Source organism: Gracilinanus agilis, chromosome 1, assembly GCF_016433145.1.
Source record: "Gracilinanus agilis isolate LMUSP501 chromosome 1, AgileGrace, whole genome shotgun sequence".
NCBI classification, from domain to species: domain Eukaryota; kingdom Metazoa; phylum Chordata; class Mammalia; order Didelphimorphia; family Didelphidae; genus Gracilinanus; species Gracilinanus agilis.
In genome coordinates, this window is record NC_058130.1 from 265,323,677 (window position 1) to 265,339,154 (window position 15,478).

The 15,478-nt window shown below is 40.5% G+C and overlaps 1 protein-coding gene across 1 annotated transcript in view; it reads left to right on the plus strand.

Annotated features, from left to right (window-relative positions):
* LOC123235282 (fructose-1,6-bisphosphatase isozyme 2) overlaps positions 1–15,478 on the plus strand; it is an 87,652-nt gene that overhangs the window by 35,065 nt on the left and 37,109 nt on the right. The window contains exons 4-5 of the mRNA XM_044661402.1: positions 1,609–1,749; positions 5,982–6,119. Of these exons, the coding sequence (XP_044517337.1) occupies positions 1,609–1,749; positions 5,982–6,119 (279 nt within the window). The remainder of the gene's footprint in view (positions 1–1,608; positions 1,750–5,981; positions 6,120–15,478) is intronic.

Genomic DNA, 15,478 nt, shown 5'->3' on the forward strand with positions numbered 1-15,478 from the left:
GAGAGAGAGAGAGAGAGAGAGAGAGAGAGAGAGAGGGAGAGAGAGGGAGAGAGAGAGAGAGAGAGGGAGAGAGGGAGAGAGAACCTAGGAAAGCTATCTCAATACTAAATCGCTCTTCTTATTGTGTCTCTTAAAGTCATTGTGCCAAACTCAAATTAAAACAGGGCCAATGAATGCTAAATGAGGTTGGCTGTCAGCTGCATATTGACCCAGAACAGAGGTGTCAAAGGCATGTGGTCTAAGGTAGGTCAACGACACTCCCAGCCTGAACCAAATCAAAATGCAATTGGAAAATATTTGACAGAATGAAAAAAAAAAAGGTAGTAAAACAAGGGTTGCTAAGTGGATCTGTGGATAGAGCTGCAGGTCTGGAGACAGGAAGTCCTGGGTTCAAATGTGGCCTCAGATACTTCCTAGCTGTATGACCCTGGGCAAGTTTCTTAAACCTAACCCTTATTGTTCTTCTGCCTTGGAACTAATACATGGTATTGATTCTAAGATGGAAAGTAAAGGTTTAAAAAATAATTTTTAAATGCAATAAAACTTAGAGAATATCACATTTTAAAAGTTTGTGTGTAGCCTGCAGGTATATTTATCTACTTCTATTTGAGTTTAACACCACTAACTCACATATTAATATTATCTATGTTCTACCTGATTTTTATTTTGTGGATATTTCCCAACTACATTTAATCTGGTCGAGGAAAGTATTGTTGTAGTCTCATTTGAACCCTCTGATTTAAAGTCTTCTCAGGTTCTTTTTGTAGTTCCACACTCTCCTCTCTCTTTCCATGGCCATTTAGCTTCAAGATTTCAAATTCTGTTATCCCAAAAAAGTTTCCCTTCAAGAGATATTCAAAAATACAGCACTTGAGGTGCTAGAAGAACAAAGAGAAAAGAATGATCTTAAAGGGGTAGAGAACTTATGGTTTGATGGGATAAGACTCCCTAGGATAGTGATGGCAAACCTATGGCACAGATGCCAAAGATGGCATGCAGAGCACTCTCTGTGGGCATGTGAGCTGCCCTCCTCCCCCAGTTCCTTACTAGAAAGACAGAAGGACTTGGACAGAGCTGCTCCCTTCCCCTCTCCACTGTGCCTGATGACATTTTTTCACATCACCTGCCCTTCTGCCCAGCAGCCCAATGAGAGCACATGGGGGATAAGGTGGGTGGCTCACAGGTGGCAGAGCTGGAGGGGAGCAGATTTCTCAGGCTACTTTCCTCCCCCTCTTCACCTTCGCTGAGGACATTTTTTCACTTTATCGGCCCCTCCACCCAGAAGTCTAAATGCGAATGCTTCCTCCTCCCCACCTCCTGTCTGGGATAAGGGGCAGGGCAAGGGGTGAGATGGTGAGGGCAGGGCACAGTACTCTGTCTCTAAAAGGTTTGCCATCACTGCCCTAGAGTTTTCTGGGAAAGGACTCAGTTGCAAATGTCTGTTAATAAATAATAGGACTTGAGTCATTTCAAGATGCATCTGAATTTCTGAAAATTGCATTTATTGGCTACTGAGGTTCTGGGCTAACAGACTTACTTCAGGAAGGGTTGTTTATTTTCTCTTTAAAATAAAACATAATCCACATATTATTCTCTTCTCTTGCCCAGACCACAGATGATGAGCCTTCAGAAAAGGATGCCCTTCAGCCAGGATGTAATATTGTGGCAGCTGGCTATGCTCTCTATGGCAGTGCTACCCTGGTAGCTCTTTCCACTGGTCAAGGAGTGGACCTCTTCATGCTGGACCCAGTAAGTATCATTTTAGCTATCTTACACACTTTTTGTGTACAGGTTGGGGCTATAACTAGGTGGACTCTACTAGGACAAGTAACCTAGAGGGTGCTGAAAGCACCTTCTTAAGGTTACTTCCTCTTTAACTTATGGTTATGATTATGACAGGCCTTATTCATCCACCATTTTCTTTCCCCAACCTGTCTTTCCTGGCGATTTCTGACTCCAGAGGTAATGGTTTATCCTCTACTCTCTTCCTACTGAGTCTTGCCTAACTAGGACCTCCTCCACCAGTGCCTATAGTTTCCCTGCTCAGTTTCAACTCTCAAAAGTGGCAGGCTTGTTTTATAAATGTCTGTAAATTTGTCACCCTGTCCAGCCCTCTCTCTGGCATTTTGATTATGTTTCTCAATATGCTCACCTCCATTTCTCAGCCACACTTTCAGCAGGAAAGAAATCTTGAAGTATTGCAGGGTAAACTTCACCCACACTCAGTTCTCCCCTGCCTTTGTCTCAGGTAAAGATCTTGCCGGTTCAATTCAATAGGCATTTATTGAATATTTACTCCAAGACAGGTGTGGTGCAAGATTCTGTAAATATTTTGCTTTCTCTGGAGATATAAACACAAAAATATGAAACTGTCCCTTATCTCAAGGAGTTTACATGAGGGAAATAATACATTCATAGGTAAGTCAATACCAAAGATCTAGAAAACAAATACAAAGTGATTTTTAGTAGTACTAACAAATGAAGCAATTGGAAAAGATCTCTAATGGGATGTGACACTTGAGATGAACCGTGGAGGGAATTCCAGAGTCTGAGAGGAGGAAGCAGAAAGAGAACATTTCATGTGTGAGGAACAACTTGTGCGAAGGTGTCAAGATGGCAAATGGAGTGTTATATTTAGAAAGCACCTAAAACTTAGAGTATATAAAATGGGTTCACTTTGAAAAGAAAGACTGGAATCAAATCGTGAACTTGCTTTAAATGTTAAGTAAGAGACATTCAGTCAATATTTAAAGAAATTAATTCTGCCTTTTCATTGGAAGGATAAATACTGAAGCTGAAGCTTAATTTGGTCACATAATGAGAAGACACGGTCTCAGAGCAAAAGATCCTAATATTGGGAAAGATTGAAGGGGAAAAAAAGGGAATAGCAGAGGATGAGTTGGATAGAAGGTGCCATGGAAGCAAGAAAGGAACTTGGGCAGACTTCAAGAGATGGTGGGATGACAGAAAAACCTATGATATATGGAATCATCAAGAGTTGTATATAAACATGAAAGACCTAATTTGTATGAACATATCTGTCTTCTGGATGATACCTTTTGTGATATGGGGAGAGTGGAGAAGGATACTTCTGGACAAATTCTGTAAATAGATAAAATAAAAGAGTTGGACAAGACTGAACAGCAAAAACAAGGAGACCTTGTATTTTATATCTGAGGCAATGGAGAGCCACTGAAATTTCTTGAAACATGGAGTGATATAATCAGTCTTGTGCTCCAGGAATATCAATTTGGCAGCTCTATGAAGATTATATTAAAAGGAGCAGCTGGGTAGTTCAGTGGATTGAGAGCCAGGCCTAGAAACAGGAGGTCCTAGGTTCAAATCCGGCCTCAGACACTTCCCAGCTGTGTGACCCTGGGCAAGTCACTTGACCCCCATTGCCTACCCTTACCACTGCTTCCACCTATAAGTCAATACACAGAAGTTAAGGGTTTAAAATAAAAAAAATATGAAAAAAAAAAGATTATATTAAAGAGGAGTAAGACAAGATTCAGGGAATCCAATTAAGAAGTGTTTGAAGTAGTCTAGGTAAAAGTTGATAAAGTCTTGAATCAGGGTGATTGTGGTGGGAATGGAAAGAATAGATGTGAGAGGTTGTTGAAGAGGCAGAATCAACAAAATTTAGCAACTAATTGCTCATGGCACAAGAAATGAAAATGAAAAGTTAAGGATGAACAAACATTTATTAAGCACCTACTATGTGTTAGGTACTTAATGACATCATGGGATGATGTCTTCACTTGTGCATGAATTGGATTTAAGTGAGGCAGAGTTGCAAGAAGTCATCAGCTTCACTCTTTTAGAGTCATCCAGGTCCAGTGGCAGGACAAAAGTAAGGATGACTGGTGATGGTCCAGGATGCAATGGATGACCTTGGATTCTTCTATGTCTGACCAAACTCTAACCACCCTATAGTGCCTGCTTCAACTGCCTTCATTTCTGTTGGAACAAATTGTTCCCATTTGCCCGTTCCACCAGGGGTAGACTTTACATGTTTGGGGTAGAAACCCACCCTAACTCACCAACAGGTTTGTGGCCCCTTAGTTACTCTCAAATTGGTTTAGCACACTTGCTCAGATGGTTTACTACTGAGATGGAGCTGTTATAGCTTCTTGGAACCACAAGTGAGAGTTGAGTGCCAGGTGGACATCAAAAGTGGATAAGCAGCCCTGAAAAGGGTGTGCAAAGCTAAGCACTGGGTGTACAAAGAAAGAAAAAAATCCAGTCCCTGCAAGGTTCTCATAATCAAATGAGAGAGTAAACTTGAAAACCATTATGTATAAACAAGATATAGAGAGGATAATTTGGAGCTAATCTTAGGGAGAAAACACTAGCAGTAAGAGAGATTGGGAAAGATTTCTGATAGAAGGTAGAACTTTAGCTGAATCTTGAAGGAAGTCAGAGAGTCCAAGAGGCAGAGGTAAGGAATGAAGCCTCTCCCATGCCTGGGGGACAATTAGTGAAAATGCACAGAGTGGATTCAGGAGCCAAGATGATGGAGTAACAGGAAGAAACACTACCAATTTCTATTTACATCCAGGATATTTTTGCACTTCTAATTTTGTCTTCAACTGAAACAACCTCTTTAGGAAGGTTTGAGAAAAATCCCAAAAAATCTAGTGTCAAGATCTAGATATAAGCTTGGAAAACCTAATACCTATTGTCTCTATTATAGGCTCTTTAATACCCACCAAAAAACTCATTTGTGATTTGCCAAAAGATTTATTCTGAATTTTGCTATGACATCCTACCTTACTCCACTGGAGATACTAAGCTTTGCCCCAGGTACCCGGGCATCATTTAGCATTTGTATCCCTTTCCTCACTACCTTGTGACATAGTACAGATATTTTTATCCATATTTTATTAACAAGGCTCAGAGAGGTTGTCATTTATTTGCCTGAGGGCACAATTAATGAGTGATAGAGCCAAAGTCCTGGACCCAAGTCCCTATTGAACCTAGTCCTCCTTCTCCTCGATGACACTGTTCTTCTGCTTCCGGATAATCTGGAAACTCAAATGTGCAACTACCCAAGTGCTAGGTATATTTTTAATCAAGTCAGTCCTTCTTGTGAGGAAAAACAGTCCTGAACATCCTCTCTCCTTACATTACTGTTAAAACTCTGCCAGAAACCTTTAAAGAGGCAGAAGGATGAACTTAAACAACTCTTTTCTTATACCCAAGATCTTGCATAACCAGAGTCAATAGATAAACTATTTATGGGACATGCAATTCATGGACATGTGAACGGAAGGGAAAGGCATGTGACTTGGTATCTTTTTAACTTAGTGAACTATTTCATATACTGGCTGCAGGTAGACACTGCCAGGTAGACGGTGGCTCTGCTATTAACTCTCTTATGTAAGCCTAAAAAGACAATTGGCAAATTTAGAGAACTAGAGAGAAATCATAGAACGAAATCTAAAACTACCTTGGTCATGTCCCTGGGACCTTCTGTGAGAGCTCTTAACCTTTTTTATTTGTCATGAACCCCTTTGGAAGGCTGATGAAGCTTATGGACCTCTTCTCAAAATTATATTTTTTAAAATCCTAATAGGTTGGAATAGCTAGGTGACTCAGTGAATTGAGAACTAGGCCTAGAGACAGGAGATCTTGGGTTCAAATCTGGCCTCAGACATTTCCTAGTTGGGTGACCCTGGGCAAGTCACTTAACCCTCATTGCCTAGCCCTTACCTCTCTTCTGCCTTGGTACCAAGACACAGTACTGATTCTAAGACAGAAGGTAAGGGTTAAAAATAAAATAAAATAAAAATCATAATGGAAGGAAGTGCTGAATTTCAGTTAGAGTTTTGTGAGAATAATGATATTATTTTCCAAGTTCATAGACTCTGCCCTGAAATCTGTCCACTGATGTCAGGTTCAGATCTCCTACATTAAAGACCCATTTTCTGACTTTTATTGGATTCTGTTTCTTAGTGGGTCTTTTTTTTTCTTTTTAGGCTCTTGGTGAGTTTATCCTGGTGGAAAAAGATGTCAAAATTAAAAAGAAAGGGAAGATCTACAGTCTCAATGAGGGCTATGCCAAGTACTTTGATCCTGCCACGACTGAATATGTGCAGAAAAAGAAATTTCCTGAGGTAAGGAAGGCCTGGCATGAACACTGAAGATCAATTTTATTTTATTTTGCAGGGGGTGGCTAGTGGAACCTTGGTTAGAGATCTGTTTAGATGAGTGAAATTCAGCATCCCTGTATATGCTGTCTGTTGGGTAGATCACCTTTTTTATGATAGTGATGCCTTCTTAAACAAAAAGAAAATTGTTCTAATTAAAATGCTTCTGCTAACATCCAGCTTTTCAGCAAAGAGAAGGCCCTGTGTCTGTGTTGGCAAACCTAGGGCATGAGTGCTGGGTGTGCCAGAGGGGGCTGCTCCCTTCTCCCTCTCCACATGCACCTGAGGACATTTCTCACATGACCCGTCCCTCTGCCCAGCAGCCCAATGGGAGCACTTCCTCCCTCCCCTGTCTAAGATAAGGGGGCGGCTCACATGTGGCATGAGGGTAGTAGTTTGGGCACTCAGTCTCTAAAAGGTTTACCACCACTGTCCTAGGTAGTGAGAAGACAGGAGCAGGTAGTGAGAGGGGATTATGATAGTTTCACAAATATCTTCAGATATATTTACTTGGAAGGATGCATGATAAAAAAAAAAATAATAATACCACTCTCCATTGCCAAAGAAGGAACTGCCTGCAGATCAAAGTATGCCATCATTTTCTTTATTTCTTTCATGAGTTTTTTTATTGTATGGGTGATTGTATGTGTCTTCATTCATGACATGGGGAATATGAAAGTATGTATTGCATAAAAGCACCAATATAGCCTGTATCAGACCATTTAATTTCCTAGGGAGAGGGAGAGGGAGAGAATTTGAATCTTGGAAGATGTCATAAAAAAGATTATAATTGAAAAAAATTTTAATTTAATTTTAAAAACTTAAATTTAATTAAAATTTTTAAATTAAATTTAAAAAAATTTAATGTATATTAAAAAATTAGAGAAGTTATGTGCACACCAACAAGGTTTGGGGCCAAGGTGCAGGATAGAGGGTGTCCAGAGGAGATCTCTCAGGCAGCCCATTAGAGATAAGATACCTAGTATAGGCTTTTACTGTCATGCCAAGGCTGTGAGAGTAAGGCCCCAGATACTTCCTAGCTGTGTAACCCTGGGCAAATCACTTAACCCCAATTATCTAGCCCTTACCTCCCTTCTACCTTAGAATCAATACTTAGTATCATTTCTAAGACAGAAGGTAAGGATTTTTTTTAAAAAAGAAGATAGATTCTTGAGATTGGGCCAAATTCTTTGTGTCAGAGATCAGAATCTGATACATAGCTTACATTTTGGGAACTTATCTGGATATCTAATTTTTGAGAGTCAGTCAGTCAACTAATAAGTGTCTACTATATATCAGACACTGTGCTAAGTGCTGGAGTATTTTAGGCTTCTGGTACAACCATAAAAGCGACACTTATTATCTGTGTGGTCATGGGCAAGTTAACCTTCCTATATCTCAGTTTTCTCATTAAGCAGTCAGTCAACAAAAATTTATTAAATGCTTGCTCTGTGCCAGTCACCATGCTAAACTCTGATATAAAGAAAGATAAAATTAGTTCCTGACCTCAAGGAGTTCAAATTCTAATGGAAAAGATAACATCCTGATTGTTAATTACTAACTCATTATTCAGTTTCACACTACATATTTCCATCCATCTGGAACCAATTATGATATTTTATATAATCATTACTTTATATTCTATAAATTTTAATACATATAATGAGGCCACTTTACAAGATTCACTATTCCCACTAATGAGACCTAGCTGTAAGTGAGGCACATATAGAGAAGACAGATCTCAGAGGAGACTGGGAAATGCTTCCTTTTTTTTTTTTTTTTTTTTTACCTTTACCTTCTGTCTTTGTATAGTTTCTAAGTCAGAAGAGTGGGGAGAGTTAGGCAAATAGGGTTAAGTGATGTGCTCAGGATCACAGACCTAAAAAGTATCTGAGGTCAGATTTGAACCCAGGACTTCAGACTTTAAGACTGAATCTCTATCCACTGTGCTACTTGGGAAATTCTTTTTTTTTTTTAATTAAAAATTTTTGAAAAAAATTTTAAACTCTTACCTTCTGTCTTAGAATCAATACTGTATATTGGTTCCAAGGCAGATCAGTAAGGGCTAGGCAACAGAGGTTAAGTGAATTGCCCAGGGTCACATGGCTAGGAAGTATCTTGAGGCCAGAATTGAACCCAGGACCTCCCATCTTTGGGTCTATCTCTCAATTGACTGAGTCACCCAGCTGTCCCCAACTTGGGAAATTCTTCCAGCATAAGGTATTATTTGAACTGAGTCTTGAAAGAAGCCAGAGGAAGTAAGAGGCAGCAGTGAAGAAGGAGAACATTCCAGTCAGTGCAAAGATACAGAGATGGGAAATGGAGAGGTATGTGTGAGGAACAGCAAGATCATAGAGTTCATGGTAGGAAATAAAATGTAAAAGGATTAAAACTAAGAAGCCTCAGAAAGGGCCACAGAGTGATTGCCTTCTGATGTTCTCTCTCCCATCTGGCTGGAGTTGTCCCTGGCAAGGAGGGGGAAGGACAGATAGTTTGTGGAAGGAGTTCTGGAGCAGCCCTACTCCCTCACCCTATTGTGGCTGCTGCTCTTCCTGGTTCACTGGCCTCTCTCTCCAAATTCCATGTTGTCATGGCAATTAAGGCAAGACTAAACCTGGATTTTGCCCTTGCCTCTTTTATCTTTTGTTTTGTGGTCACAAGTGAACAAGTATCATGAGTGGGGCCATAGCCAACATTGGAAGCAACTTTATGATTTTTGAGAAGTGTGGAGGTCCTGGCACCTCAGATTAGAAGTCATTAATGAAGCAACAGTTCAAATTAAATATAAAACAGCAGCTAGGTGGCTCTGTGGATAGAGAGCCAGACTAGGAATGAGCAGTTCTGGGTTCAAATTTGACCTCAGAGTCTTCCCTTGCCTAACTTTTTCTGCTTTTCTGCCTTGGAACCAATACTCAGGAGGGATTCCAAGACAGAATGTAAGGGTTTTTAAAATAAAAAATTAAATGTAAACACCTCAGTTTGGCCATATAAAGCTCTCCATAGTCTGGCCCCAGTTTTTTCTTCTGTTAATAGAAACAATAATAGCATCTATCTCCCAGGGCTGTAGTAAGGATAAATGAGGTCACATTTATAAAACACTTTGCAAACTTTAAAGCATTATATGAGACTACTGGTTGTTAAAGTTTTTGTTGTGCAGTGGTTTTCAGTCATGTTTTGACTCTGTTGACCCCATTTGGGGTTTTCTTGGCTTTGCCATTTTCTTTTACAGCTCATTTTATAAAAATAGGAAACTGAGGCAAAAATAGTTAAGTGACTTGACCAGAGTCACACAGCTAATAAATGCCTGAGAGACTGGATTTAAACTCAAGAATATGAGTCTTCCTGACTCTAGCCTCTGCATTCTATCCACTGTACCATTTAGCTGCTCTAGCTATAATTACTATTATTATTATTATTATATTCTAGTCATTAAGAAAACAATCCCTTACTTTCTGTCTTAGAATCCATATTGAATATTAATTTCAAGGTAGAAGAGGGGTAAGGGCCATGCAACTGAGGAGATAGGCTCTATTATTGTGTATTGATTCCAAGGCAATGAAGACTAAGTGACTTGCCCAAGGTCACACAGCTAGAAATATCCAAGGTCAAATTTGAACTCAGGACCTTCTGCCTCCAGACCTGCCACTCTCTACACTAAATCACCTACCTTCCCTTCTAGTCATTTTACAAAGAAAACCACCTGAGGTTTTTATTTCTATTCTCTACAAAGAGGCTGGGCCTCAGAAGACTGAATGAGGATACCTATATCAGGGTTATGGTTGAATTAGTATATTTGAATTAGAATGCAAACACCTTGAGAATAGGAATTCCTTCACTCTTTATATTTGTATATTGAGAGCCCAACACAATAACTGGCATGCGAATACTCAACAAATGCTGGTTAATTAATTTTATTTCCCAAGGAAAGTGTGTGTTAGTCATTTGGACACTAAGTCTGGCACATTGAGATTTGGCCAATCTATTCTGTGATCTCATTGACTGAGACTAACTCCAGCCTGTTCACGGGATCAATGGCTCAAGAACTTAAGAGTCAGAAGGTAACAGTAGCCTTCAAGTCCAACCCCACCATTTTACAGATGGGGAAATGAAGGTACAGAGAGATTAAGTGACTCAGCCAGTGTCACATAGTTAGTAATCATTTAAAGTAGAATTTGGATCCAGGTATTCCTAACTCTGGGTCAAGTATCCTATCCTCAATTCCATGACTAGCTAGAAACTACACAATGGGCTAGGAACATTCTGGCAATCCATGCCTCTTGGGCAAAGCTTACAGTATAGTGGAGGACGGTACTGGCAATGAGCACTGAAGGCTCACTGAATCCTCCAGCTCAGGGAAGAGGAAGAAACTCAATGAGAGACTAGGGTATTTTTATTGCTGTGATATGCAGAAATGGGAAGCCATTTTCTGTAGGTGCAAAATAGCAGTTTGCCACTTTGGAACACAGAACCTGGCAAGCACCCCAGGGCATGTGCCAAGGTGACAGTTATGGACGGGGTATAAATTGGGGTCCACCAACCCCTGAATCTTCACTTCTTTCTCTCATCACCTAGGGTTAGGAAAGAGGTGGTGATAAACTAAGCTCTGGGAAGTTTGGGAGAGTGGATTTAGGCAGGCAGGTAGGGACAACCTTCATTGCTAGACAAATCAAATACCTTATTGGCATAGCCAACAGCCTTTAAATCAAGCAAGAGTGAACAGCTACTTTCAAGAAACAATAGCATCTGACCCAGGGGCTTGATAGCTTCTGGGCTCAGCAACAAATAGCAACAGAGTTGGGAGAGGCCCTAATTTTCTCATTATGTTATATATAAAATTTTGAAACCATGTTTTCATGGGTTGCAAGCTGGCAGTTGCCAATTTAGAACAGAACCTGGCAGAGGACCCAGGCTATGTGCCAGTTGAAGTAAGGATATAAAAGGGGGTCCTGTGACCCCTGACTTCACTTCTGGTTCTGAACTCCAGGGTTAGGGAGCAAAAGTGTGGAAAAGTGGGCCCCTGGGAGGTCAGGGTGGTTTTGGGGTAGATTCTTTAGGTAGGTAGGAACAACTACCATTGCTAGCCAAATTCAACTGCTCTTTGGCATACCCAACAACCCTCATTATAAGTAAGAGATAAATTCTACTATTAAGATATCACCATCTGACCCAGGGTTAGGGAGCCCTGGGTCAGCAACCAAATGTATCAGAGTTGAGACTGCCCTCAAGGCTTTCTTATACTGCTGCACCTAAAGAAGGTCATTCTGTATTTCCTAAAGTAGTTTAGTGATATTATTAGCCAAGATCTTTAGCTTATACCTTCACCCACTTTCCAACACCCTTTTCTTGATTCAATTTAATTACCAATAAACCTATTTAGCTTCAAACCTAAAGATCTTTGAAGCCATTGCCTTTACCTTTATCAAGGGCCAAATATCACCAGCAATCAGATCAGATTATTAGCTCTCGTTAGCAAACCTTTATCAAACAGTTTAGTTTCAGGAAGTTCCAGCCTCCTTCCTAGAAACTACACCAACTGTCCAATAGAATTGATTCCATCTCCCACGGGCAGAGGCAGAGAATCCTGATCTTAAAAGGGGTCTTGGCTTTTGCGAGTGAGAGAGTTCATCTGTCTCTCTTTCAGCTTAGGTGCAGGACCCCTGTTACATATACCAACTTCTACATTTGCCTAAGGGCCCCTTGGGCTGGCCTTATGCCATCTATACTCCATCCCCTTGCATTGCAGTTATCCCCTGCATTAAATTTGGCGAGCACAGATTAGGTCAAGAACCTACTTTGTTTCTGAACTAATTAACATCTATAAAAATGGCTGTAGCTACGATGGCTTTCATTATAAGCAGTTTTTGCTTGTTGCTATGGATGGTGACTCAGGGAGCTTACCAATTTTGGTTTTTTATGTTTCCTCAGTTTTTGTTAAGGCTGCTTTTGATTTACGACTATTATAGATGGTTTGCAGTGACTCTGGCTGAATTTGTGTGTTTTTTACCAACCATAGCTGCTACTATATTCACAACTTTTCAAGGTCTTAGGGCATTTAAAAAATTCTGTGGTCGTGTGTGGGCATTAATGAAAACAGCTAATTCCAATGCTAATTCTAATAACAACACTAATGATTCCTTGGTCAAAGAACTCACAGAGCAAGTCAAGTTATTGGTCCAAGTTGTTAAACAGATCCGTGAAGGGAAACAGTTTGATGAGCATACTATCCTCCAACTGGAGATCATTGAGACAAACCAAATGGGTACAGGCACAAGTTTAAATGCTAGAACAACTGAGGACAAGGCTACAGAGACAGAGACCACCATTTCTGGTCTCCCAATCATGGATTGGACAATTTTGCAGCCTGGACAGGGGATTTTGCATGTAAAATTGTACAAAGCCTTCACCCCAAATGATTATGGAGGTCCTCAGATGCCGTTTTCCAAAATTTTACTTAAGCCCATTCAAAAGTATAAAGGAAATGAGGAGAGCTTTCACCCTCTTTAACCCTAGTTTTGCTGACGTAGAATTTTTACTGGGGGAATTCTTTTCTCCATCTGAAAAGGACAAATTCCTCCAGGAAACTAGGACCAACCCTAACTTGACAGCATGGCCCACCATGCACCAGGACCTTAAGTTAATATCTCATGCAAACATGAAATATCTATTGCAATGCCAGACTGATCTTCTCAAGGCTATGCATCTTCATGCCAAGAGACCAAATTCATGGTCTAAGTTTGAAGGGTTAAAGCAGGGGGAACACAAACACCCCAGCAACTTTCTTGATAAATTAATCAAGGAGGCTGAGACAGTACTAGGCTTAAGAGACATCTAGTCACCCTAGACCGTGGACCATATTCGGAGGCAGTTAGTTAAGGGTGCACTTCTACCTATCCAACAATACTTTAGGCAGAGCTGTGCCCAATGGGAAACTCTATCCCTTGAGGACATTTGTCAACATGCATTGTACATCTATGATTCTAGGGCCAAAGATCTAAAAGCTAATAGACAGTCTGACTCGGATAAGGATGCAGTCATTGTGAACCTTAAAAAAAATAGCTCAAACAGGCCAAAAAATATAAGGAGACCGAGGAGATTAAAAACTTCCCTTTCCAGGCCAGTAGGGGACATAGTAAGTCTAAACAGCTTAACATCTTCAGAAACAAAAATTACTCCAAGCAATGCTTTCTTTCTTTGTGGGTCCCTAGGCCATCTTGTGAGAATGTGCCATTACAAACAACAAATCAACTTTGGGAAGGGCAAAAAACCCAGCTCTGACCGAAGGTACAGCAGTGCTAGAAAGACCTTCTACAATTCTAGATGGTCTGGAAGAGTAGAGGGTACCAAGCATAGTGATCAGTGCTGTGATCACTCTTGCAAGAAGTTTAGTCAGTCTCCATCTTTAGATCAGATGGAAAGGTATCTGAAGGAAGGTGCCACTCCAAAACATTTATGAAGCCAGGCCCTGATTTTGACTGACAATGCCATTAATCACGTTTCTCATACAGATGTAGGTATGGTGGATATTTCTAGTAGACTGGGCAAAGAAGAACATATGTCTTTTGCAAGCTGCTCAGAAAACAATAACATTTCTGTTGCAGAAGACTAAGAATGGGTAGGCATAATGAGCAAATGATGACTATAAACGGGGTCAACTTACACATTCCACCTCAATAGGATTGGATGTGAAACAAAAGGACTACACAGAAATTTTCAGTGGCTTACCTAAAGAAGCATTGCAATCCTGTTTGAAGTCATCAAAATCACAAATTCCTGTCTTTATTCCAAGTTCAAACCAACTAAATAGTTTGGATAAAGAAGAAAACAGTAGGGATTTACCATGTATTCACAATGGAATATCATTTGTAACCCTAGAGGAGTTGAGTCCCAATGTGCTACACCATTCTCTTGCTTTAGACATAAAGAATCATGATGCAGCTAGAGTCTGACACATGGAATCGTGAGAAAGGCTTGCTTTCTGTGAAGCAGGATACTGCATTATTGAGTGATGGCAGTAACATAAGGGAGTCTTCAGCTATTCTTCTCAATCCCAAAGCCAACGATTTCATTCTTAAAGCTTGGGTGATAGAGACTCATGATCTGTCATCTCATGTAGCTGAAGAGTTCAATACTAGCATCAATGAGAACTGCTCAGTGACTGGGGTTAACAAAGAACCAACTTCAGTGACAGACAATAGGGCTGGATAGTGAACTCCAAACAATCTTTGAGTTACAAGAATATAACCCTGCAGTGTTAAAGGGAGTAGATAATGTCTGTACTTCAAAACCTGACACAACTGAAGGGGAAACTCCTAATTTTGAAATCTGTCAAGCTCAGAACATCAGAGTGGGAGGAAACTGCAGTGAAAACTCCACCTTTTCAGTCCTCAGCCAGCTTCAACCTGAAGATTCTGTGAGCTTAGCTAAAGTCAGCTCCATAACCATGGTTACTTGCAGACCTGCTCTGGGTCAGAGGAGCTGTCAGCCCTCTAGCTCAACATCCTATTTGAGCTTTCACAGTGGCAGGACCTCCAGAGAGGCTGCAGAGGTTTCTGCTTTGACTGAAAATACTGACACAAGACATAATGGAGTGCTTGTTCAAGACCGTACACAAAACTGGATCCAAAATCAAAGTACATAATCTAATGAGGATTCCCTACTACCTCTAGACCCTATCAAGTCTAATAGCCACAAGAAACCCCTGATTAGCATGTTCCATTCTCAAGAAGGCTCCAGAAGGATGCAAATATCAGGGAAGTTTGAGGGTGAGGGGTGCTTCGGGGCTAGCACAACAAATCCCAAAACTTAGAGCCAAAATGGTGAAGCTAGGCCCTCTCACTGTCGATCATACTTTCCTATTGATGCTATCGTATCCTTCCATCCTCGTTGGGAGGGATCTTTTATGTAAATTAGCAGCTAACATCCAATGCCAACCAGATGGATAGATCTTTCTCTGTCCCTGAAATACCACCCAATCTTGTTTTTAGACCCATGCGAGGAGGAACCAATTTACCATCATGACAACAATGAATATAAGGTTCCCCATGACATGCCTGATTACATTCTGGCTAAAAATTCCAACGATGTTGGCAGAATTCTGTCTGCTGAGCCTGTGAGAATAGAGGTCAAGGAGGGAATACCACCACGAATTCCTCAATTTAAATTGAGCAAGGATGCTATCAAAGGTGTGAAATCCTTGAAAGAGAGTCTGTTAGACCAAGGAATCTTAAGATACGGCTTTTCAGAGTATAACAGCTCTATCATGCCTGTGAATAAAGCAAAATTGACTCCTGATGGGCAGACTCAATGGTGTTTGGTACAAGATCTGA